The sequence below is a fragment of the Ovis aries genome, chromosome 17, assembly GCF_016772045.2.
Source record: "Ovis aries strain OAR_USU_Benz2616 breed Rambouillet chromosome 17, ARS-UI_Ramb_v3.0, whole genome shotgun sequence".
Lineage (NCBI taxonomy): Eukaryota > Metazoa > Chordata > Mammalia > Artiodactyla > Bovidae > Ovis > Ovis aries.
In genome coordinates, this window is record NC_056070.1 from 72,360,358 (window position 1) to 72,382,133 (window position 21,776).

The window sequence follows — 21,776 nt, forward strand, 5'->3', positions numbered from 1 at the left end:
CGGGCGCAGGGCATGCAGGGAGCCGCGCCGGGGACATGCGGGCCGTGCGGGGCTGCTGCCGGGTCCACGTACTCTGGAGCCGAGGTGAGGGGTACCGCGCCCCGCGGAAAACATTTCTGGGGAGACCACCATGAGCTCGCCGCTCAGGCCAGTGGGTAGAGTCCACCCGAGACTCGCCCAGGAGTGCGGACGGCGCCGGCCGGAAGTGCGCGGTTGAACCCGGAAGTGCGCGGCGGAACCCGGAAGTGCGGGCGCCGGCCGGCGCAGGGCTCGCCGGGAAATGTAGTTCTGCGGGGCGGCTCGGGGCGGCGGCCGCGCTTCCCGCGGCCCCCGGGTCCCATCAGCCGAGGACTCGGCATGGCGGGGCCGGGAGGCTCGGGAGGCCCGATCGGGGCCGGGGCGCTGGCCGGCGGCGCGCGGTCCAAGGTGGCCCCGAGCGTGGACTTTGACCACAGCTGCTCGGACAGCGTCGAGTACCTGACCCTCAACTTCGGGCCCTCTGAGACCGTGCATCGTTGGCGACGCCTCCCGCCCTGCGACGAGTTCGTGGGGGCTCGGTACGGCGGGGCGGGGCCCCGGGGCTGGGGTGTCCGAGCAGGTCTCCGGCGGGGCACCGGCGCGAGGCCGGGCCGCGCTGTCCCGGGGCCCGACGCGGTAGTATTTGGGGGGCGGGGGGGGGGGCTGGTGATCAGGGTTAGGGGAAGGGGCTTCCGAGGGGACCCCCGAGTGCCCGGCGCTGAGGGCTACGGCCACGCTGTGTTTGTGGATGTGGAGCTGGAGCCCCGGGGCTCCGCAGTGGGGTGGGAGAGTCCGGGGTCTCCACGAGCGGAGCCCTTTGAGGGTGCTGGTGGAGCTTGGGAGTCTCCACCGATCTTGGGGAGGAGGGTTGTTATCCGACTTAGGTGGTAGCCCCCCGCGCCAAGTCTGGTTGGCGGGTGCCCCCCAGGGGCGTCCTGGCTTGACGGCCGCCCGCCCCTCTCTGTCTGCAGGCGCAGCAAGCACACAGTGGTAGCCTATAAAGACGCCATCTACGTGTTTGGTGGAGACAACGGGTGAGTCTGGGTCTCAAGGGAGGAGCAGGGTGGTGGGGACTTGGTCTCTGCAGCCCCACCGCCACTCTTCCAGATGAGAGCTAAGCCCTGGGCCCAGCTCCCGAATCCGTGAGGCTCTCTCAGCGATGGGGAGCACACACTGAAGTCAGGGAGCCGGCCCTGTCCTGCATGAGTGGACGCAGCCTTGAAGGAGACGCGTCTGCCCCGGCCGGCGCCCCGGCCAGGCGCTGCTCCTTCCCCGCGCCCCACGCGGGCGGCTGACGAGCTTCAGAGAACACAGATTTCCTGCCTTCCAGCGTCGCTCACTTGCACGAGGGTTTCCCTACGTTTCGCAGCACATGCCTGGCAAATAGCCTTTCCCGGTGGCCCGTCTCCACCCCACGACGGTTCCCGGTTCAGTGGTGGCTGGCTTCCTTCTGTGAAGCAGCTGCCGAGGTGGCCCTTGGTCTGTGCGGCCGCGTCCTGCTGCTGGCCTGGTTCCTCCAGGAGCTGCGTCTCCCCAGAGAGACGGAGCTGTCTTAGCAAGGGCGGGGCCGGGCCGGGCTACCACAGCAGGCCGGCAGGCTTATTCTGCACCAGGAGAGAGGAAGAGTCTGGAGCAGAGAGATCCGTGTGGCAGGACTGTGCTGCCTGGAGTCTGCTGGGCTTCCCTGCCGCGTGCACCCCGGGTGTACACAGGAGAGGCCAGGGATGGCCCCCGGGGCTCTGGAGGGTTGGGAGCCAGCGGGGTGTGAGGCTGAAGTTGGGCTCCTGGACACACAGGGCTTGGTTGAGGTCAGCTTGGTGGCTTTGAGAACGTGGCTTCAACCCTCCACTGCCCCATGTCTCCTCTGTCGCAGGCGGTGGGCTTCCGCCTTGCTTTTGAAAGGTGCTCCTGAGGGTCAGTGAGCCCCGGGCTGTCAGGGTCTGGGACACAGGTGTCCCCGTGGGGCGGGCGCTGTGGGCACAGACCGACCCCGCCCTTGAGCCTGCCCGCCCCTCTCCGCCACACACTGGCCTGTAGCTCAGGCAGGCCTGGCCTCTGACGGGCTGTGGCCGCAGTCCCACAGGATCCCTCCGTGGGGCCTGCACACTGGGGAGAAGGGGCTTCCAGCCTCTCTGCCCACGCGCAGCCGGCTGGAGCATGTTCCTTCTTGGCTCACAACCCGGCACGGCCCCCTCTTTGGGGAAAGGCGCGCGCCCTCCTGGCAGCGTGTGAGACCCTGCACGCGTGTCCACAGCGCCGCTGCCCTTGCCTGTGTGGTACTGGGCACCCTGCCTCACTGTGACTTGGCTGCACGTGAGGACCCTCCCCCTGCCTCCCTGTTTCCCACCCTCCCTGCCCCTCCTCTGCATCTCCTGGGATTGAGGCCTCCCCCCCACCCCTCAGACCAGCTGGACCAGCCGGTGGCCTCCCCTCCGCTTCTGCCCCTCTTCCGGCTCCACTGGTCCTCAGAGCAGCCGGATGTTCGCTGGGTCTCTCCTCGGCCGGGGCTGGAGCTCTGTCCCAGCTCTAATTCCACACATGTGTGCCCTTGGCGGGAATGGAACGCGGAAGAGGCGTCCATCCCCAGGGGTTTACTGCAGCCTGAAGGAGACTCCCGCGAGCCAGGAAAGGCCTAGTGGCCAGCGCAGGGCCGGGGGTGATGAGTCCCCCACCCTGTGCCGGGGACACAGCCTTTGAGTGACAGCTGTGTAGCCGGAAGCAGAAACATTTTCTCTGCAAGGAGACACTAAGAAACAGAGAAGGATTTGTCTCACTTGAGCTGGAACTTTGTAAACAGCGCAGAGTGGCTCCTCCTGCTTAGAGGGGTGCGCAGGGGCGAGGGAGGGGCCGGTCTCCCCTGCTTCTCTGCCCGTGGGGCGTGGCCTCAGGCCCTGTGGTCGCCCAGGCTGTTTCCTCAAGGGGGAGCAGAGGCGCAGGCCTGGCCCACGGGCAGGGGTGCTGGGCTCTTCCTGGGTGGACGCCCTTCTTGCTCTTCCTGTGAGGGCTGGGGGGTAACGGGTGGGTGGTGTTAGGTGGCCTGTGGTTCTGCTTGTGCTTTATTGTATCTCGAATGTGGTTATTACCTTGGCTCTGCCATAAAGAGGCGACAGGAAGAGAGAAGGCATGGGGCCTCCCTGACCCGCTGCGGCCTGGGAGCAAGAGTGGGGTGGCTGGTGAGACGCAGGGTGCCTGGAACCAGGCGTGCGTCCCGACCCTGGGCGGGTTGGTCCCGCATCCACGGGGAGCTCCCTTTGGGGTCCCGTCTCTGGACCCTCGAGCATCAGCTAGCTGCCCTGGCTGAGCCTCTCAATCAGCTGCCCGTGTCCATCCGCCGGTCCCCACTGTCTTTCAGGAAGACGATGCTCAATGACCTCCTGCGCTTCGACGTGAAGGACTGCTCCTGGTGCAGGTGGGAGCCCCCGGCCCAGACACGAGCGCCCCCTGGCCGGGTCCCGCGCGTGCAGGCTAGAGGTGCTTCAAGGAGCTGATGACCGCATCCAGCCCCTCTCAGTGACCCCTGGCCTTCTCTTTTCTTTCTGCTTCCTTTCTTTTCTGGTCTGAGGCTGAGATTGGATTTTCTGAATCTTGTGATTTTAGGGGATCCAGTTGTGGGTCCTTAGGTTCTGCTTCAGGAGAGCTGTTCCATCACCAGCTCCATCTCCCAGGCCAGGGGCTGCTATGGGAGCCCACTGGGGGGCCGTGGGCTGACGGGTCCTTCCAGGACTGTCTCCGCCACTAGAGGGGCCACCCAGCAGCTGCCCCCCACCCTGCCTTTCCCCAGGCCCATCCCGTTCCGGGAGGCCCCGCACAGGCAGCGGGCAGCCCGCAGGTCCCAGGCCCTCCCTGCTGTGTGGCCTTGGGCAAGACGCACGCCCTCTCTGAGCTCTGGGTGTCTGTGCCCTTCTGCTCCAGTCCAGCCCCGCTGGGGGCAGCTCCCAGCCGACGGGAGGAGAAGATGCCGGGGCTAGGAAGTGTTGGGCTTCCTCCTGAGCTGTGCCCACTGCCGGCCTCTGTAGCAGCTCTGGGCCCTGCCTTCCGCGGGGTTGGGGGGTCTCACCGCCCCGCCTTTGACAGAGGAGGATGTCTGGGCCTGAGACTCGCAGCGGCACCCTGCCCAGACCCCCAGGAGGCGCTGGGGTCAGGTCAGTTCGTTTGGTGGTTCTCTCGCGCTTGGTTGCAACCTGTGTGCGGGAGTTACGGGTGAACTGGAAAATCACTCTCGAGACTTTGAATTCATGGTTAAAAATTGCTTCAGTTAAAAGTCTGAAAAGGAGCAGCTAAGTCGCATGGACACCTGCGCTGCAGAGCACGGCCCAGCCTGGGGCTGCGGGGGGGGATGGCTCCAGAGGGGCCAGGAGGCCAGCGCGAGATCCCACTGCGGAGATCCCACTCAGCCCCGTCTGACTCTCGGCGGCCACATGGGGTGCGCGCCAGGCCTCCCTGTCCACGGTCTCCTGCTGGGGGTCTGTGCTGCGTCGCTTCAGTCGTGTTCGACTCTTTGTGACCCCGTGGACTGTAGCAACCAGGCCCCTCTGTCCGTGGGGCTCTCCAGGCAAGAAGACCGGAGCGGGCTGCCCTTTCCTCTCCCAGGGCACCTTCCCGACCCCGGGATCGAACCTGGGTCTCCTGCAGCTGGCTTGGGGGCCGCATTGCAGGCCGATACTTCACCCTGAGCCGCCAAGGAAGTCCAGTGTCTCTGGGAGTTTGCTCAGATTCGTGCTCACTGAGTTGGTCATAGAGAAATCACAGAAAATTACTCAGAGGCGTAACTGTGGGGAAGGTGGGGAGGTGTACCCTCAAGCTGTGGACAGTGGTTTCTGGCAAAGGGATTATATGTGAGGTTTTGTTTTTCCCTTAGTTGGCAGTTTTTTTAAGGCTTCTATAATGAGAAAGCAGAGAGCAGTTTGGGGGTGATGGGGCTGCCCCCCGCTTGCACCTGATGCCCCTTCCCCCCTCAGGGCCTTCACCACCGGGACCCCCCCGGCCCCCCGCTACCACCACTCCGCCGTGGTCTACGGGAGCAGCATGTTCGTCTTCGGTGAGCGCCGCCTCCCGTCGAGCCTCGGCCCCGGGCTGTGCTGGGCCAGCCTCTCTATGCCCCTTCCTCCAGCGCCTGTGCTGGGTCGGGGGCCTCTCGGGTCCCCTCCCCCAACCGTCCTGATCTCCAGGGGGCACCGTCTGCCTCTGCGCCCGGCTGCTGTCCCCAGAGCCTCGAGCAGGAGCTGATGGGCGGCAGGGGTCCTGGGAGACGTGCTGACCGAGGGCAGACCCCGCCCGTGCCCACCGCCCCCTGGGTTTGCAGACTGAGCTGACGCCCCGGGCTGTGGGGGCTTCTTGCTCTCTTTACAGGGGGCTACACTGGCGACATCTATTCCAACTCAAACTTGAAGAACAAAAACGACCTCTTTGAATACAAGTTTGCAACTGGCCAGTGGACAGAGTGGAAAATTGAAGGACGGTGAGACTGTGCTGAGACCTTTGGGGTTGTACGGGCTGTCATGCTGGGTCTCGGGGGGCGGCGGGCCTGGACTGGCTTCTGTGGGGTTACAGATGAAGGGGCCTTCCGGGACGGCCCAGGGGTTAAGACTGCCTTCCAAGGCAAGGGGTGTGGGTTCGAACCCTGGTCAGGGAGCTACGATCCCACTTGCCTCGGCCAAAGGACGAAAGCCCAAGACGGAAGCAGTGTTCCTAACCCTAACCCTAACCCTGACTCTAAAAGCTAAGAGGGGCCCGCAGCCTGAAAGTGAGGGCCCGCAACGGCCGAGCTGGGAGCCCGCAGCACCCGCCAGCTGGCCCTGTTTGCCCATCCCTGGCTCTCAGCTCCCCTGGACCCCTCCGGAGGGTAGGGAGACCCAGTGTTCTGCGGACGGCCTCCTCTGGCCCTGCTTCACAGGCGCCCCCTCGACACCAGGCAGGGGCCTGGAGGGGGCTCTGTGCCCTTGGACGTGTGACTCCTCGTCCAGTGCCCATGCGGGCTCAGACTCTGCCAGGTCCCTTATTCCCAGCAGCCCGGGTCAGCGGGTGTGGGCACGTTCGCCCCAGGGCGGTGGGGCTCACAGGGCTGGGACCCGGGCTATGTGGGGCTGTGTGGCTCAGCTCTGCCCAGGGTGCCCCCAGCCCTGCCCTCCACTTGCCCCAGGCTGCCAGTCGCCCGCTCGGCCCACGGTGCCACGGTGTATAGTGACAAGCTGTGGATCTTTGCCGGCTATGATGGCAACGCCAGGTAGGCCGTGGCCAGAGACACGCCGGGCGCAGAGCGGCCCGCCTGCCCCGGGGAGGAGGCACGAGCTGGGTTTCCCAGGAGGCTGGGTGTGTGGATGCGGCTGGGGGAAGGCCACTGAGTGGAGGCCCCCCCGCCGGACCCCCACCGGGGACAGGCGCTCTGGCACCCCTGAAGCTCCTGGGGTGACTGAAGGCATGGTGGGCCCCACACGTCTAGACTGCTGGCCAAGGACGCCCAGGACCGTAGCTGGTGTCCTCAGAGCTCAGAGCGGGGGAGGCAGGCGCCTTCCTGCTGTGGAACGTCAGCGAACGTCGACGTTGCTGTGTTCTGATTACAAAAGCACCAAGCGCTCAGTCCCCAGGACCCCAGCCAGTTCCAGAAGCCCCGAGTGCCGCAGGCTTCGTGGTGGCCCCCGGGGCCTCCGGGCAGCCCCCAGCCGAAGCCCCTACCCCAAGGCCGCTCTGTAGTCCCCAATCAGATTCCCTCCTGGGGCCGTCTGTCCCGGCCGGGCCCAGGCCCACCCTGACCTCCAGCCCAGCTGCGGGGCCCCACCCCCTCTGTCCCGATGCAGGTTGAATGACATGTGGACCATCGGCCTCCAGGACCGGGAGCTCACGTGCTGGGAGGAGGTGAGGGCCGTGGGCTGGGGAGGCCGCCTTGCTCCGGGCCGGGAGACCATGGCCGAGCCTGTGACTGCCATAGCTGGGGATGATGCATCCTTCCTCAGACACGATGGGGGCGACTGCTGTTGGGGTCCTGGGTGGCCTGTCGCCCGCTGCCCTGCCGCCCCTGTCGTAAGGCACCCCCGCTGTTCACCCTGGGCCCGTCCACGTGGGGCTTTCAGCTGTTGTGCGGACGCGGGCTGTGAGTCCTTGGGGTGAGCATAGCCCCAGCTCAGCGGCCCGGGCCGGGCGCGGGCTGAGCGGCCTCCCCACCCCGCAGGTGGCCCAGAGCGGCGAGATCCCGCCCTCCTGCTGCAACTTCCCGGCCGCCGTGTGCAGGGACAGGATGTTCGTCTTCTCGGGCCAGAGTGGGGCCAAGATAACCAACAACCTTTTCCAGTTCGAGTTCAAGGACCAGACGTGAGTTCCCTGCAGGCGGGGCCCCCGTCAGCGCTCCACACCCGTGCCTGGGGGCTGCCCCTGTGGGCCCCACACACAGCTGGCCGCCTTGGCCCAGGGCGCTACTGCAGCCTGGATGGCCGCCCTCTGGATCCCAGCTTGAAGAGAGCCGCCCCCTGGCCCTCCACTGCTGCCTGCTCTGTGGGGGGCAGGGAGGCTGAGACGGACCCCACGGTGGTCCTGAGGGGCCAGACAGGGCTGGTGCCAGGGTGGACTGGGGTGGGGGGCTCAGCGCCCAGGCGGAGGCTGCGGGCGGCAGGAGCTGCCGCCCCATGGATGGTCATATGCAGCGTGAACCCGGCTCGCAGGTGGACACGCATCCCCACCGAGCACCTGCTGCGGGGCGCCCCGCCGCCCCCGCAGCGGCGCTACGGGCACACCATGGTGGCCTTTGACCGCCACCTCTATGTGTTCGGGGGCGCGGCCGACAACACCCTCCCCAACGAGCTGCACTGCTATGACGTGGACTTCCAGACCTGGGAGGTCATCCAGCCCAGCTCGGATAGCGAGGTGAGTGCGGCCGGCCCGCAGTGCCCCCGGCGGCCGGCAGCAGCGAGGCCAGGGTGCCCAGGGCCCTCAGCGCCGGACGCTGCGGCCCAGCCCTCTGCCCTCCACTGAGCACCCGCGCAGTAAAGCGCAGCAGCGGTGTGCGTGCGCCATGCCGGGCACGTTCCCGGGATGTGCGCGTGAACGGGGCCTGGATCCCGTCTCCGCTGTGCCTGGGGGAGCCCCCGTCCAGCCCCTCCTACACCCACACTGTGGCCCCAGCACCCATCCACAAGCTGGGCGGGGCCAGCAGCGGCCTCCTGCCGCCCGCCCAGCCATTGCTGAGGGCCCTGCCCGCGCCTATTGCCCCTAGGTCGGCGGGGCCGAGATGCCAGAGCGAGCGTCCGCTTCCGAGGAGGTGCCTGCTCCCGGCTCCGAGGAGCGGACCGGCTGCAAGAAGTCCCGGGACGTGTTCGGCCTGGACTTCGGCAGCACCACCTCCAGGCAGCCCTCCCTGCCTGCCTCAGAGGTGAGGCCCGGCACCCTCCTGGCCCCTGCTGCGCCCCCCCCCCCCCGCCCTTCACTCACGCCCTGGAGCCGGTGGTGTGGTCAGGAGACGGAGGCTTGGGGGTCACCCAGCACGTGAGGGGAGGCCCGGAGCCCACGCCCCCTGGCCGGGCTGCAGGAGTGCAGGGCGTGGCGCCTGGCGCCGCCTCGCGGGGCACAGGGTCTATCCTTTCCTTTTGCGCACACAGGCCCCCCTTCCCCCCACACGTGGTTTTTCTGGGGAGGGGGGCGTCTGGTCTCCTGTCCTGTGATCCCCCGCTCTTCCAGGCCACTGGTGCCGTCCTTGTTTACAGCCAGGCCGGCGCGGGGCCTCAGGCAGCTCCGCCGCCGGACACCCCCGCGCCTTCCTTGTCCCCTCTGCCGACTGACCCCTTTCCACCCAGCTGCCCAGCGGAAGACTCTTCCACGCGGCCGCCGTCATCTCGGACGCCATGTACATCTTCGGGGGCACAGTGGACAACAACATCCGGAGCGGGGAGATGTACAGGTTCCAGGTGGGGCGGCGGCCGCCGAGGTCGGGCTGGGGGCGGCCCGCCGCGGGCCCGGGGAGCCTGGGCGGCGCCGCGCGGGCCGGCAGCGCGCTCTCTGCTTGCAGTTTTCCTCCTACCCCAAGTGCACGCTGCACGAGGACTACGGGCGGCTGTGGGAGGGCCGCCAGTTCTGCGACGTGGAGTTCGTGCTGGGCGAGGTGGGTGCTCCCCCACCCCCCGTGCCCGCCAGCGGCCCCTGCCCCGGGCCCCGCCCTCCGCTGAGCCCTGCCTCTCCCCGCAGAAGGAGGAGTGCGTGCAGGGCCACGTGGCCATCGTCACGGCGCGCAGCCGCTGGCTCCGCAGGAAGATCGCCCAGGCGCGGGTGAGGCCGCGCGCGCCCCGCGGCGCCCCTGTCCCGGCCCGTCCGCCGCTTCCGTGGCGCCCTGAGCCCTCTTCCTCTGCCCACAGAAGCTGGAGGAGGAGGCGGCCCCGGCGCCCAGGGAGGGCCCTGTGGCTGCTGCGGGAGCGGCCCGGCCGCCCCTGCTGCGCGTGGCCATCCGCGAAGCCGAGGCGCGGCCGTTCGAGGTTCTCATGCAGTTCCTGTACACCGACAAGATCCAGTACCCGCGGAAAGGTCGGCGCGCCGCGACGGGGCGGGCCCCGGTGGCTGGGCCCCAGGCGGGCAGGCGGGGGCGGCCTGCGGCTCCTGGGCCCCGTTCCCCCCGCGCGGCCCGAGGCTCAAGGGGGCTCTGGGGGCGCAGGTCACGTGGAGGACGTGCTGCTCATCATGGACGTGTACAAGCTGGCGCTGGGCTTCCAGCTCTGCCGCCTGGAGCAGCTGTGTCGCCAATACATCGAGGCCTCGGTGGACCTGCAGAACGTGCTGGTCGTGTGCGAGAGCGCCGCCCGGCTGCAGCTGGGCCAGCTCAAGGTGCCGGCGGGGTCCCCCGGCGGCCCCCACCCGCGCCCCTCCCGCTGCGGCCCGACCCGGGGAGCCTGACCCGGCGCCCACCGCCTGTGTGTGCAGGAGCACTGCCTGAACTTTGTGGTGAAGGAGTCGCACTTCAACCAGGTGATCATGATGAAGGAATTTGAGCGCCTCTCCTCCCCTCTGATCGTGGAGATTGTGCGGCGGAAGCAGCAGCCGCCGCCCCGCGCCCCCTCCGACCAGCCGGTGGACATCGGTAGGGAGCCCTCCTCTTCCGAGGGCGGAGGGCACATTGGGCACAGGGTCCAACCGCAGGCGACTCATGCTCGGGCAAGGCGGAGCCCCGCCAAGTGGGCTGGGCGCCAGGGCTGCACCTCCGGAGGCGTTCCTGGGGGCACATGGGCCCTCGCTGGCAGCTGCTGCCCTGACTGGGGCGCCAGGCCTGAGGGTCTGTCTTTAGTGGGCCAGCTTCTCTTCCAGGTGCGCCCAGGTCTGGGGCCTGGTGACGGGTGGGCGCGGCCCTCAGATGCTCGGTGCCTCCCTGCCCTGTCCCCACCGAGCCGGGAAGGGACCTTAGGCTCCTTCACCACCTGGCCCCGGCTCCAGGTGACACAGCACAGGGGTGGGCGGGCTCCGGGGGCCAAATCACGGAGGAGGCCGGGCTGTGGAGTGGGGGGCGGAGCCCCAAGGGCCAGAGCGGGGGGAGGGGCTTGTGGGGGGCGCGGCCACGTGGCAGACGCGCAGGGGGCGGGCCTCAAGCCCTAAGTCGGGGGCAGCCCTCTAGCAGGCTCCCTCCACGCCCCCAGGCACGTCTCTGATCCAGGACATGAAGGCATACTTAGAGGGCGCGGGCGCGGAGTTTTGCGACATCACCCTCCTGCTGGACGGTCACCCGCGGCCAGCCCACAAGGCCATCCTGGCCGCCCGCTCCAGGTGGGTGGGGTGTGGCGCGTGGGCGCGGGGTCGGGCGCCGGCTGCCTTGCTGAGGCTGCCTGCCGCCCGCAGCTACTTCGAGGCCATGTTCCGGTCCTTCATGCCCGAGGACGGCCAGGTGAACATCTCCATCGGGGAGATGGTGCCGAGCAGGCAGGCCTTCGAGTCCATGCTGCGGTACATCTACTACGGCGAGGTCAACATGCCGCCCGAGGACTCGCTGCATCCTCGCCTCCGGGCTCCCGGCGACGCCCGCCGGCCCTGCCTGGCCGGGCGGTTTCCCAAGGCTTCCTGGTGGCCCCATCTCCCCTGAGCCCTCGGGAGCAGCCAGGCCAGCTCAGAGGGTTCTGCAGCCAGGAGGGACGGGGGGCTCTGAGGACGCGTGGCTCCCTGGCACGTCTGCTGTGTGCTGGTCGGAGCCAGGGAGGGGGAGGATGGGTCTGCAGGTGCGTGGGGGACTTCCCTTGGGAGAGGAGTCTGGGGTGTTCTTTGGATCCTGAATTGGGCCCTGGACCCCCAAGTGGTTCAGAGCCCAGGCAGAGGACAGGTCTGCCCTGCCTGGATGGGAGCCCAGCGTCCTGGTGGTGGGCGGGCCGCCATGTCCTGAGGCCCTCCGCGGGGAGGGGAGGCAAGCTCGCTTGGCCGGCGGCTCCTTAACCAGCTCCCAGCTACCTGTTCTCAGCGCCGTACTACTACGGCTTCTACAACAACCGTCTGCAGGCCTACTGCAAGCAGAACCTGGAGATGAACGTGACGGTGCAGAACGTGCTACAGGTGGCCGCCCTGGGTCTGGGCCTGGCCCTCCGCGTCTTGGCGGGGGCGGGGCGGGGCGGGGCGGGGCGGGGCGCCGGGGCAGCGCCGCTTAGGGAGCCCGCCGTTGCAGATCCTGGAGGCGGCGGACAAGACGCAGGCCCTGGACATGAAGCGGCACTGTCTGCACATCATCGTGCACCAGTTCACCAAGGTCAGGGCTCAGGGCGCACCCCCCTTGTCGCCAGCCAGGTCCGGGTCGGGTGCAGGGGACTGGAGCCTGGCCCTGGCAGCAGTGGGCGCTGGGGATAACCACACGGAGAGGTCCACACGCTGGCCGCTCCTCACCTCCCCTCCCCCATCCCCGGAAGACCGTGGTCGCCTGGCCCGGGGCAGAAGGGAGCACCTGGCTCCAACCTCTGGCCTCTGGTTGCCTCCGCAGGTTTCCAAGCTGCCCACGCTGCGCTTGCTGAGCCAGCAGCTGCTGCTGGACATCATCGACTCGCTGGCCTCCCACATCTCAGACAAGCAGTGTGCAGAGCTGGGGGCCGACATATGAGGGCCGAGCGATGCTGCCCCGCCCCACCCCGCCCGCTGCAGCCCGTGCCACTCACACTTGGGCCTCCAGCTGAGGGGCCCAGTGCCCAGAGCCTCCCAAAGGGTGCTGAGCGGACACGGCGGTGCCCCAAACGCCCCTCTCGTTGCTGAGGACACACATCCCCTGGGAAATGGACAGTGAAGCAGGCCTCTGACTCGTGCCCGCCCCAGGGTGGGGTCCCAGGCTTCAATGGTGAGACCACCACAGGGGGAAGCGCCTGGCCAGGGGCCCAGAGGGGCAAAGGAGCCCAGCAGGGAGCTGGCTTTGGGTCCCCTACCATCTTGCAGGGGCCCAGCATGGTTTGTGCCTCCCGCCACTGGGTCATGTTGCCAAGGTGCCTTGATGTGGGCTGCACAGCAACCCCTGACCCTCGTCAAGGTCGGTGTAAGTAAGGGTCCTGTCCTGCCACCCAGAGCTTGGGCAGGTGGAGTCCAACTCCAGATGAACTGTGAGGCGTGAAGGGCTCTGAGCTCAGCTCCCAGCCGGAGGGGTCAGCACCTCCGGACGGCTGGGCACCCCCCGGCGCGGGCACACATCTGGGCCCTGGGTGTCCCAGAATGAAGTCGGAGACGTCCCAGGTCCCCGCCTGCTCCCACCATCTACTGTCAATGGGCTAGCCTCCATTAAAGGCACAGCAGCGCTACCTGCACCCACAGCTCACCGCGCAGTCCTCCCACGGTGAGGCCAGGCAGCCCGAGGGCGCAGGACACACCAGCCTTGCAGGGCTCTCTGTTCACTCCAGCTGCTCCCCAGCCCCCAAGGCGGGCTGCGGGGAGGAACGAAGGCCAGCCTCCGGCCTCTCCTGGCCCCTTGCTGGCTGCCGTACTCCTGAGCTGCCTGGAGGTTCCTGCCTGGGCGGGGCTGGGCCTCCCCATCCTCTGCCCTGCGTCCATCCCAGTGGGTAAGGCACCATTCTGCCCCCCTTCTGGGAACAACAGCTCTTGTGCCCAGGCTGCCAGGAAGCCACTTAGGGGAAAACAGTCTTCTGAGCCTTAAAGCTCGTTTCCTGCCTCAGGTTGTGCCCCCAGGATCCACACAGGGCCTGCCACACCTCCAGCCTGACTGGCGGGCCTGGGGGTGGCGGGTGGGTGGACAGGCTCGGTCGAGGGGCGCTCACCTGGAGGCACAGGAAGTTCGGCAACGGCCTGAGTGAGGGGGGCCTCGGCCAGCCTGGGGGCTTGGGGATCACCGCGACTGCAGGGTCGAGCCCTCTAGCGGGCTATAGCCAGTCGGGGGAGATGGACGTGGTACCCAGGGGGCGGGGCCCCAACGCTCCGCTGAGCCAGAGAGCAGGGCTTCTTTTGAGGATCCCCTTTATTGTGGCAGACACGGCTCAGGGCAGCTCCCTGTCCAGGTGGCCCCTCAGGCCATGCTGCTGCTCAGCTGCATGGCAAAGTCCTGCACGTGCTCCTTCAGCGTCTGCCGGGCGTCGGCCTGGGCCCGCTTCTCCCGCGCTCGCTCCTGCTGCAGCTTGGTCAGCCGCAGCCGCAGCCGCTGCTCCCGCCGCTTGCAGGCCTGCAGCTGGCGCTGGGCCTTGTCCAGGGCATCCAGGGCGGCCTCGGCCCGCCGCTTCCAGAGCAGGGCGCTGCCCACCTGGTAGCTGTGCTCGCTCTGGATGTAGGCGCCGGCGGGCGGCGGGAGGCGCAGCATGTAGGCCGAGGGCGAGGCGGGCCGCGGCTCCAGGGGGGACGGCTGGCGCTCTGGGGAGGGCTGGGCGCTGCAGCCCGCCTCATCTGCCTGGGCGCCCAGGGGCCCCAGAAGGTCGGAGAAGGGGCTGCTGAGGCCAGGCTCCAGCCTCCCGGCTGGGGAGGCAGACAAGACCGCAGGTGCTGAGGCTTCTTCCACAGGAAAGCAGGCGACGTCAGCAGGTGGAGGAGGGGAAAATGGAGCGGTGGGCCCCGGGCCCTCAGAGCAGCTGGGAGGAGACAAACAGACTGACACGCCGGGCCAGGCGCAGCGCGCCCTGACCCGCTTCACAGCCCCGCTCACCCCCATCCCTGAGCCCACTCCACAGGCTCCCAGCCGCGCCCAGGAAGGCTGCTGGCCAGCACCCTGCAGGCCGGTCCCTCCGGGGCTGTACAGCGGGACAGCACGTACCGTTTCCTGCATCGCCGCAGGCGGCTGACTTCTGGGGGGCCCGGCGGGTAACCGTGCCGCTTGGTCTTGGTCCGGCGCAACTTCGAGAAAGACTCAAATATGGTTGGAACTGCTCCCTCCTTCAGCCTGTGATACCCACTGCGGGGAGAGTGGTCTGGATGAGACGGAACACAGTCCTGCCACACTGCAGGCGGCAGAGCAGCCTGCCACCCTGGCTCCGTAGGAAGTGGGAGGCAGCGTGCCGACAATGAGTTCAGGGAGTTTCCCAAGTTAAGGGCCCCCCCACCACCGGAGCAGCAGGCAGAAGGACGGGTTTCTTCCGCGCCTTTGCTGGGAGGGCTGGGGCTGCAGGGAGCGCGCTCCGCCTGTGGCCAGTGCGGCAGGCGTGGGGCTAGGGTCTCGCTGCCCAGGTCCGCCTGGAGCGGAAGCTGAGGTGACGAGGTGGGAAGCACCAGACCTGCTACTCCGGCGGCCTCCCCACCGGCCACCCGCCCCATGTTCACGCCCTCCCGACCGCCGGCTGCCAGGAGGCTCACCTTATTCCCACCAACTCGAAGCAGTTCTCCTCGAAGTGCTTGGAGCAGAAGTAGATGTACTCGGACGCCGGGTCCCACAGGCCCTGCCCGCTCGGGTCCAGTCGCTGGCAGTTGGCCAGCCACAAACCCCGCCTCGGGTTGTCCTTCTTGGGAAGCCTGCGGGGGCCGCGAGCCCGTGAGCGCGACGGGAAGGTGCGCCCGGCTCATACCGCCCGCGGACCTCCTGCGAACCCAGCCCGCGCGCTCCCGGGGAGACAGGCCCGCCCGGCATCCTCGCGCAGCGCAGGCGCCGCCCCCGCCCGCTGCGCGCCCCGCCAGAGCCCCGCCCCCGGCGCGAAGGCGCGTGCGCGGCGGCGGGGCGGGCGCATGCGCAAGCGGCCCTGCGCGCCGACCTGTGGAAGGAGATGCCGCGGTTGCGCGTCTCGCGCGTGTCCCGTGTGCAGCAGCCGGCGGCGGAGCAGTGACGCGGCATCTGGGGCAGAGGCGGGCGCTCGGTCTCAGCGGCCGCCGGGGTCCAGGCCGCCGCCCCGCTCCGGCGGCCGCGGCCTGGAGAGTCTCCCCGGCCCGACCTCGCCGAGTCCCGCCCCAGCCCGCTCTTCCGACTCCTGTCTGCGGCACTCACGGTCTCGCCATTGCGGCGCCGCCGAGGTCTCGCGAGGTTTGCCGAGCCGCGGAAGTCGGGACCATAGAGACGCGGAAGCGCGCGGCGCTCGCTGAGGGGCGGGCCCCGGAAGCGGCGGGAGGGGCCGCGGGCCTCGCCCAGGCCGCCCGCATCCGGGTGGTGCCGGCAGCGGGGATTGCCCTGGGCTGGGGGTGGCTCCAGCGCCGCTGCTCCGGGGCGCGCGATGCGGGCCCCGATCCGCAGACCCGCTCGGGTCCGCTTCCTGCCCCGAGGAGCTCGCTGACCCGACGTGTGTAGGTGGAGCGCGCGTCCCGGTTCCGCCCCCGCTCCTTCCCGGGTTAACGCGCCCGGTGACGCTCGGCAGAGTCAGACAGACGTGCGGCTCTGCCGCCACACTGCCGTGGGGAGGAACACCGTTTCCCGCAAAGCAATACACAGATGATGCTCAACACAAAAACTTTAATAGGGAAACATCTGTGAAGGGGCCGTCGGGGGACCGGGTGCAGGGCTGCGGCCGCGCCCCCCCCTCAGTACTCCTCCCCTTCCTCGGCCTCCGCCTCCACCGAGTCCACGCCCACCTCCTCGTAATCCTTCTCCAGCGCCGCCAGGTCTTCCCGGGCCTCCGAGAACTCGCCCTCCTCCATGCCCTCCCCCACGTACCAGTGCACGAAGGCGCGCTTGGCGTACATGAGGTCGAACTTGTGGTCCAGGCGGGCCCAGGCCTCGGCGATGGCCGTGGTGTTGCTCAGCATGCACACGGCCCGCTGCACCTTGGCCAGGTCTCCCCCCGGGACCACCGTGGGGGGCTGGTAGTTGATGCCCACCTGCCGGAGAAAGAGAACATGCTCAACTTGGGAGTGAGGCCTCGGAAATGGTAGCTCGTTTCTAAGCATGGGGGCCATGGACCCACTTCAGACGACGCCCTGTAGGAACGGGTACTCTCTTTTTCGGCAGGATCTGGCAGTTTAATATCCCACGTTTTCACTTCTAGAAGGGACTTGAGCTTTTCAGCCTTCTGCATGACTAAAATATCTTGCCACATACACACTTTTATAATGAGAAAACCTAATACAAACGTGGGGAAAGATTCCAGGAAAATGGTGACAGACGGTCGTCAACACGTGACGCCACACCCAGACTCACAAGTGAGGATTCGACACCGTCGGGGTGAACTGTCTTCCGTGGGGACAGCAGTGTGACCTCCTGTACCTCCCCAGACTGGCCTCCCCTCTGGCTCACAGACCGGCCAGGAGGGGAAGCCTGGGCAGTGCCAGGCACCCCACACAGCGCTGCCCAGCTGACAACGGCTTGGGTGGCAGCCTTGCCTTCCAAAAGTCAAAGTAAGGGCACTGAAAGGAAACTTCCTCAAACCAAGAATGGAAGAAAAAAGACGTCCCTGGTGGTCCAGCCGTCCAGATGCCGCGGTTTACGGCAGGGGGCCAGGGGCTGGTATCTGGCCCAGGGACTAAGATTCCCCCATGCCCTGTGGCATGGCCAAAAAAAAAAGCTTTCACCCCCAACCTATAACCTAACCTTGGAGGCCTGCAAACATCTATGGGAGGTTTAATTTCGTGGATATTTCCAGAATGGTGAAACCTGTTACATACACACTTTATCCCTGGGAGTCGTAAACCCTCAGCTGGGCCGTGTCAAGGGGTATTAAAGTGGGGCTGAGGCCAGGTGGGTGCAACAACGTGGGTGTGGTCAGAGGCAAGCTCTGATATTTAAAATGGGAAAACGCTGCTATTTATCCTTATTTTCAATCTGCAAAGACCCTGGAGATGGCAACTCCCAGACACTGAAGGGACCCATCAGGGCTCAGACGCAGGATCCAGACTCTATCTAGCGCAGATTGCTTGTGAAAAAGGACTCAACGAGGAAGAGGGCGCAGGGTTAACAAGCCCAGGCGTGGCCAGGCACTGCGCCTGGTGATCGCGGGTCTGAAGTGGGACATTCTGGGACTTGGCTTCGAATTCAGGATGCTCTTCTCTGGGCAGACGTTTCACGGTGACACTAGACACAGTCGGAGGAGCCGCTTCGTTATTAGTGTGGTTTTGTGTGGAGGCGGCACTCCAGGCCTGGCTTGGAGAAGCAGCAGTGAGCCACCCTTGGCCCCACAGAAAGTGCTGCTTAATGGACAGAAGATCCTCTGCAGGCACGCGAATGCTGCCTAAGCTTCAGGGACCACTGGCGACTGAAGTGACGGGGAATCGGAACCCACTGTTTCTATCACAGAACGAAGCCACACGCTCTGACAAGGTTCTTGGGCGAGCAGCGGGGAAACGTGAGGACAGGCAGGCCTGCAGTCGGAGGTCTCTGAGAGCTCCCTCCTTCCGTCGCTGCCCCTGAGGCCCTTCGGCTGTAAAGGCTGTCTCAGCCTCTGTCTGAAGTGTAAGATACTAGGAACGTTGGCCCACGAGCCCACGGCTGTAAGAAGTAAAGGTACGTGAAGTACGGATGGAGACCAAGGCATCTAACACACTGATTACTAACCTTGCTGTCCCTGCAGCCCAGCTGCCCTGGAACAGGGGACCCTCCGCGGCAGGTTAGCACCCCGCCCCGGGGCCGGCCAGGGGCACAAAGCCGCACACACGCTCCCGCCCAGCCTACCTTGAACCCGGTCGGGCACCAGTCCACGAACTGGATGGTGCGCTTGGTCTTGATGGTGGCGATGGCCGCGTTGACGTCTTTGGGGACCACGTCCCCCCGGTACAGCATGCAACAGGCCATGTACTTGCCGTGGCGAGGGTCACACTTGACCATCTGGTTGGCCGGCTCGAAGCAGGCGTTGGTGATCTCGGCCACGGACAGCTGCTCGTGGTAGGCCTTCTCGGCCGAGATGACCGGGGCGTACGTGGCCAGGGGGAAGTGGATGCGGGGGTAGGGCACCAGGTTGGTCTGGAACTCGGTCAGGTCCACGTTGAGGGCGCCGTCGAAGCGCAGGGAGGCCGTGATGGAGGACACGATCTGCCCGATGAGCCGGTTGAGGTTGGTGTACGTGGGCCGCTCGATGTCCAGGTTGCGCCGGCAGATGTCGTAGATGGCCTCGTTGTCCACCATGAAGGCGCAGTCCGAGTGCTCCAGGGTCGTGTGCGTGGTCAGGATGGAGTTGTAGGGCTCCACCACGGCCGTGGAGACCTGGGGCGCCGGGTAGATGGCGAACTCCAGCTTGGACTTCTTGCCGTAGTCCACCGAGAGCCGCTCCATGAGCAGCGACGCGAAGCCCGAGCCGGTGCCGCCCCCGAAGCTGTGGAAGATGAGGAAGCCCTGCAGCCCCGTGCACAGGTCCGCCTGCAGGAGGGAGAGGCGTGAGCCGGGCTGCACGCGCCGCCGAGAGCCCTGGCCTCCCCTTCTGCCCGGGAGCCCCCCGCGCCCCCCTCACCAGTTTGCGGATGCGGTCCAGGACCAGGTCGACGATCTCCTTGCCGATGGTGTAGTGGCCACGGGCGTAGTTGTTGGCCGCGTCTTCCTTCCCGGTGATCAGCTGCTCCGGGTGGAAGAGCTGCCTGTAGGTCCCCGTGCGCACCTCGTCTGCGGGGGGACAGCGGCCGGGCTTGGAGGACGCCGGTCTCACCCCCGTGGCCGGCTCCGGGACCCGCCTGTCTGCAGGCCGGCGCCGCTCCTCCCAGCCCGGGGGTCAGGTCTCCCAGGAGTCTCCCAGACACACACGCCCCACCTGCCATTTTCGGCTCCGGGAGGGTCCATCAGCCCGGAACAAGCCCCAGCGTGGCGGTTCCCAAAGGACAGGAGCACCCAGGCGGCTCTGTCTGCGCCTCTCGCCCACACCTGCCGCTCCACCCCGGGCGTCCCTGGGACGGTCCTGCCACCCTGGACGGATGCCGGCCTGACTGCCCCGGGTACCCCGTGGCCTGGGTCTCCCGGGCTCTGGGGCGACTGTCTGGCGTCTCCTGGGTGGCCGCTCCCCTCGGAAACTACGTCGGGCTTCTGACTGGAGGCACCTGATGAAGGTTCTGGGCTTCCCTTGCCAAGCGGGAGGGTACCTACCGACCACGGTGGGCTCCAGGTCCACGAACACGGCCCTGGGCACGTGCTTGCCGGCCCCGGTCTCGCTGAAGAACGTGTTGAAGGAGTCATCGCCGCCGCCGATGGTCTTGTCGCTGGGCATCTGGCCGTCGGGCTGGATGCCGTGCTCCAGGCAGTACAGCTCCCAGCAGGCGTTGCCGATCTGGACGCCCGCCTGCCCCACGTGGATGGAGATGCACTCGCGCTGGAAGCAGAGCAGAGTGAGGCCCGGGGACATGGCAGTGCTCTCTGCGCGGAACGCAGACCTAACTCAGTGTTTTTAAGTGCCTCAGTGTCTCAGGCTTTCTGAAGCCTTGTTTTCAAGGAGCCTTATGTGACCCTTTAACTCTGTGAAAACTGGCTTGCTCCAAAGCACCTGAGCTGATAGCGCCAGAATTAGCCCCAAAGCCTGTGTTTGCTATCATAGGTAAATTCAGTGACTTTAAAACTTCCAAGCCATCTAATGTCAGTAACAAACTCCATGTTACGGCTGGTCCCAGTACTTCCCTGAAGAAGAGACCCATTTGAGCGTGTCCTGACCAAAGGGTAAGCTGTAATGTTGCTGGGAAAGGAAAAGTGGACAGGACCTAAGTCACGGTTCCACCTGCCCCTCTAGGTCTCCCCTCTGTTCTCTGTCCAGCTCTGTGTCCAGGCTGACCTGTGCCCCCTAGCTTCTGGTTGCTTTGGCCCGTGCCAGTCAGCAGCAAGAGATGGAGGTTAGAGGAAGGTGTGGCCAGGGTGTTTGCTCCTGACTCCCTCTCTGCCTGGCTGCCTTAGGTTCCTTTTCAAGGGCTCAGACTGTGGGCAATCAGCGGTCATCAGGAACCCACCCACTCAGCTCCTTGTACGCGCTGTTGCTGCTCACTCCTTACAGCCTAGGATTAATGGCTCCCAGAACGCCATGTGCTGGGACACTGCGCTGTCCTTTGGTCGTTTCCGTAAACCCTGCCCCCATCTTTATAAGTACTATCTTCCAACAGACTGCACTCACAGTACCTATTAAATATTTTGAATATACCCTCTATTTCCTGCTGGGAATGTAACCCTATATTCCCTAACCGTCTGGCTGATTTTAGACACATCATCCGAACAAATATATAGAGAAGATCAAGTGAGATCTGAGGAGTGCCGCCCACCGTAGATTCTAACTTACAGTCCTAGGAGCTTAGTCCTGTTTCTGTCACACAAGCATCATGTCAGAGGTCAACGTGAGTCAGTAGTCCCTGCACCTCATTCCGGAGGGAAGCAATGGGCTCTGGAAAGACCTCCTCCAGTGCCAGAGCGCTCACTCTTCCAGGGGAGACTCTAACAGCGCCCTGGAAGGCTTTTGAAACCCACCCAGCCACATGGTTTTCACACGCTCGGTGTTCGCTTTGAATCCACAACGGCTGTATTTCACAGCATGGCTCTGTTACTCTTGCCTGCCCAGCCCCAGTGTGTTCGGGGTCAGCTCTGTGACCCAATGTCTTCATTTACAAAGTGCGGCTGGGGAGCTCCGTGGTCAGCAGAGGCCATGTCCACCTGACTAACAATGAAAGGAATCGCTCGGGGAAATCATTCTCCTCCGCAGAAAGGCAAGCGCACCGCCGTCCTCGCCTGGAGCACTGAAGTGTGGTTAATGACATTCCTGTCCCTGGCTCCATTTCCTCTCCCAAAGCTCCCGCAGACCGAATCCTGTGCCCCCGCTTCTCGGTAGATGACCTCCTTCCCGAGCACGCGCCCCCCAACCTCTGGAGCCCGGCACTGCCCACTGTCTGCGCCCCGGGGGCTGGACCTGGGACTGCCTGCCTCCTCTGAGCCCTGGGCCCACATGCTAAGGCGCGCTGGCCGCCGAGGCCCTCGGACGTCGGTGCTCTTGGCAACTACGGCTCTGCCTTCGCAGTTTCTCTTTCTCAGCCTCTGTTCGGGTCGCGCGTGATTCACACCAGAAGCCACACGGGGCTTCTCCAGCGTCCTCGGTCTGAGCCCCCCTACCAGGAGCACGGCCCCCAGGCCTCCTGGCCCGCGCGCCCTCCCGCTCCGTCCATCCGTACCATGCTGAGCTCAACCGCGCCGCTACACCGACCGCAACCGCTCTCGCCGCCGCTGCGCTCAACTGCCGACGCCAAGCCTCGCGCTCCTTGGACGAGCCCCCGCACGTCGTCGTGTACCCTACGCCGCCGCCGCCGATGCCCATTGGTGCAGAGCGCTGCGGGGTGGGGCGGAGCCTAGAATCCCGCTTCTGATTGGCTCACATGGGACTCCCAGTTTGTGGTGCGTTCTGATTGGGCATGAGTTTGGCGGGAAGGCTGCGAGCGGGAGGCGGAGCGCGCCTGGCTCCTTATTCGGTCTCCTCGAGCTCGTCCCGCCCACGCCCCTCCCGCGCCCTGCCGCAGGCCTGCTCTGGTCCACCCCGCCTCACCCG

At 66.4% G+C, this 21,776-nt stretch overlaps 3 protein-coding genes across 5 annotated transcripts; 1 reads left to right on the forward strand and 2 right to left on the reverse strand.

Annotated features, from left to right (window-relative positions):
• Positions 1–284: 284 nt before the first annotated feature.
• On the forward strand, positions 285–12,743 carry LZTR1 (leucine zipper like post translational regulator 1). Of its 2 annotated transcripts, XM_027956876.2 has the most exons (21): positions 285–557; positions 990–1,052; positions 3,371–3,427; positions 4,977–5,056; positions 5,368–5,476; positions 6,158–6,241; positions 6,813–6,870; positions 7,184–7,323; positions 7,671–7,872; positions 8,222–8,377; positions 8,799–8,909; positions 9,011–9,103; positions 9,187–9,267; positions 9,354–9,519; positions 9,647–9,816; positions 9,913–10,069; positions 10,620–10,746; positions 10,819–10,968; positions 11,415–11,520; positions 11,630–11,710; positions 11,939–12,743. In XM_027956876.2, the coding sequence occupies exons 1-21, from the start codon at positions 358–360 to the stop codon at positions 12,053–12,055; spliced, it is 2,508 nt and encodes an 835-aa protein (XP_027812677.1). In that variant the 5' UTR covers positions 285–357; the 3' UTR covers positions 12,056–12,743. The 2 variants fall into 2 exon arrangements, with proteins under 2 accessions (XP_027812677.1, XP_042090135.1); XM_042234201.1 differs by lacking the exons at positions 285–557; positions 990–1,052; positions 3,371–3,427 and adding an exon at positions 3,434–4,160.
• A 647-nt stretch (positions 12,744–13,390) lies between these two features.
• Positions 13,391–15,389, reverse strand: THAP7 (THAP domain containing 7). Its single transcript, XM_027956884.2, has 5 exons — positions 15,350–15,389; positions 15,120–15,199; positions 14,728–14,883; positions 14,192–14,329; positions 13,391–14,009 (listed from the first exon to the last, which is right to left on the reverse strand). The coding sequence occupies exons 2-5, from the start codon at positions 15,197–15,199 to the stop codon at positions 13,457–13,459; spliced, it is 927 nt and encodes a 308-aa protein (XP_027812685.1). The 5' UTR covers positions 15,350–15,389; the 3' UTR covers positions 13,391–13,456.
• A 356-nt stretch (positions 15,390–15,745) lies between these two features.
• On the reverse strand, positions 15,746–21,494 carry LOC101118307 (tubulin alpha-3 chain). Of its 2 annotated transcripts, XM_042234206.2 has the most exons (5): positions 21,406–21,494; positions 19,355–19,577; positions 18,732–18,880; positions 17,960–18,640; positions 15,747–16,173 (listed from the first exon to the last, which is right to left on the reverse strand). In XM_042234206.2, the coding sequence occupies exons 1-5, from the start codon at positions 21,406–21,408 to the stop codon at positions 15,877–15,879; spliced, it is 1,353 nt and encodes a 450-aa protein (XP_042090140.1). In that variant the 5' UTR covers positions 21,409–21,494; the 3' UTR covers positions 15,747–15,876. The 2 variants fall into 2 exon arrangements, with proteins under 2 accessions (XP_027812689.1, XP_042090140.1); XM_027956888.3 differs by having other exon boundaries at positions 15,746–16,173; positions 19,355–21,494.
• Positions 21,495–21,776: the final 282 nt, after the last annotated feature.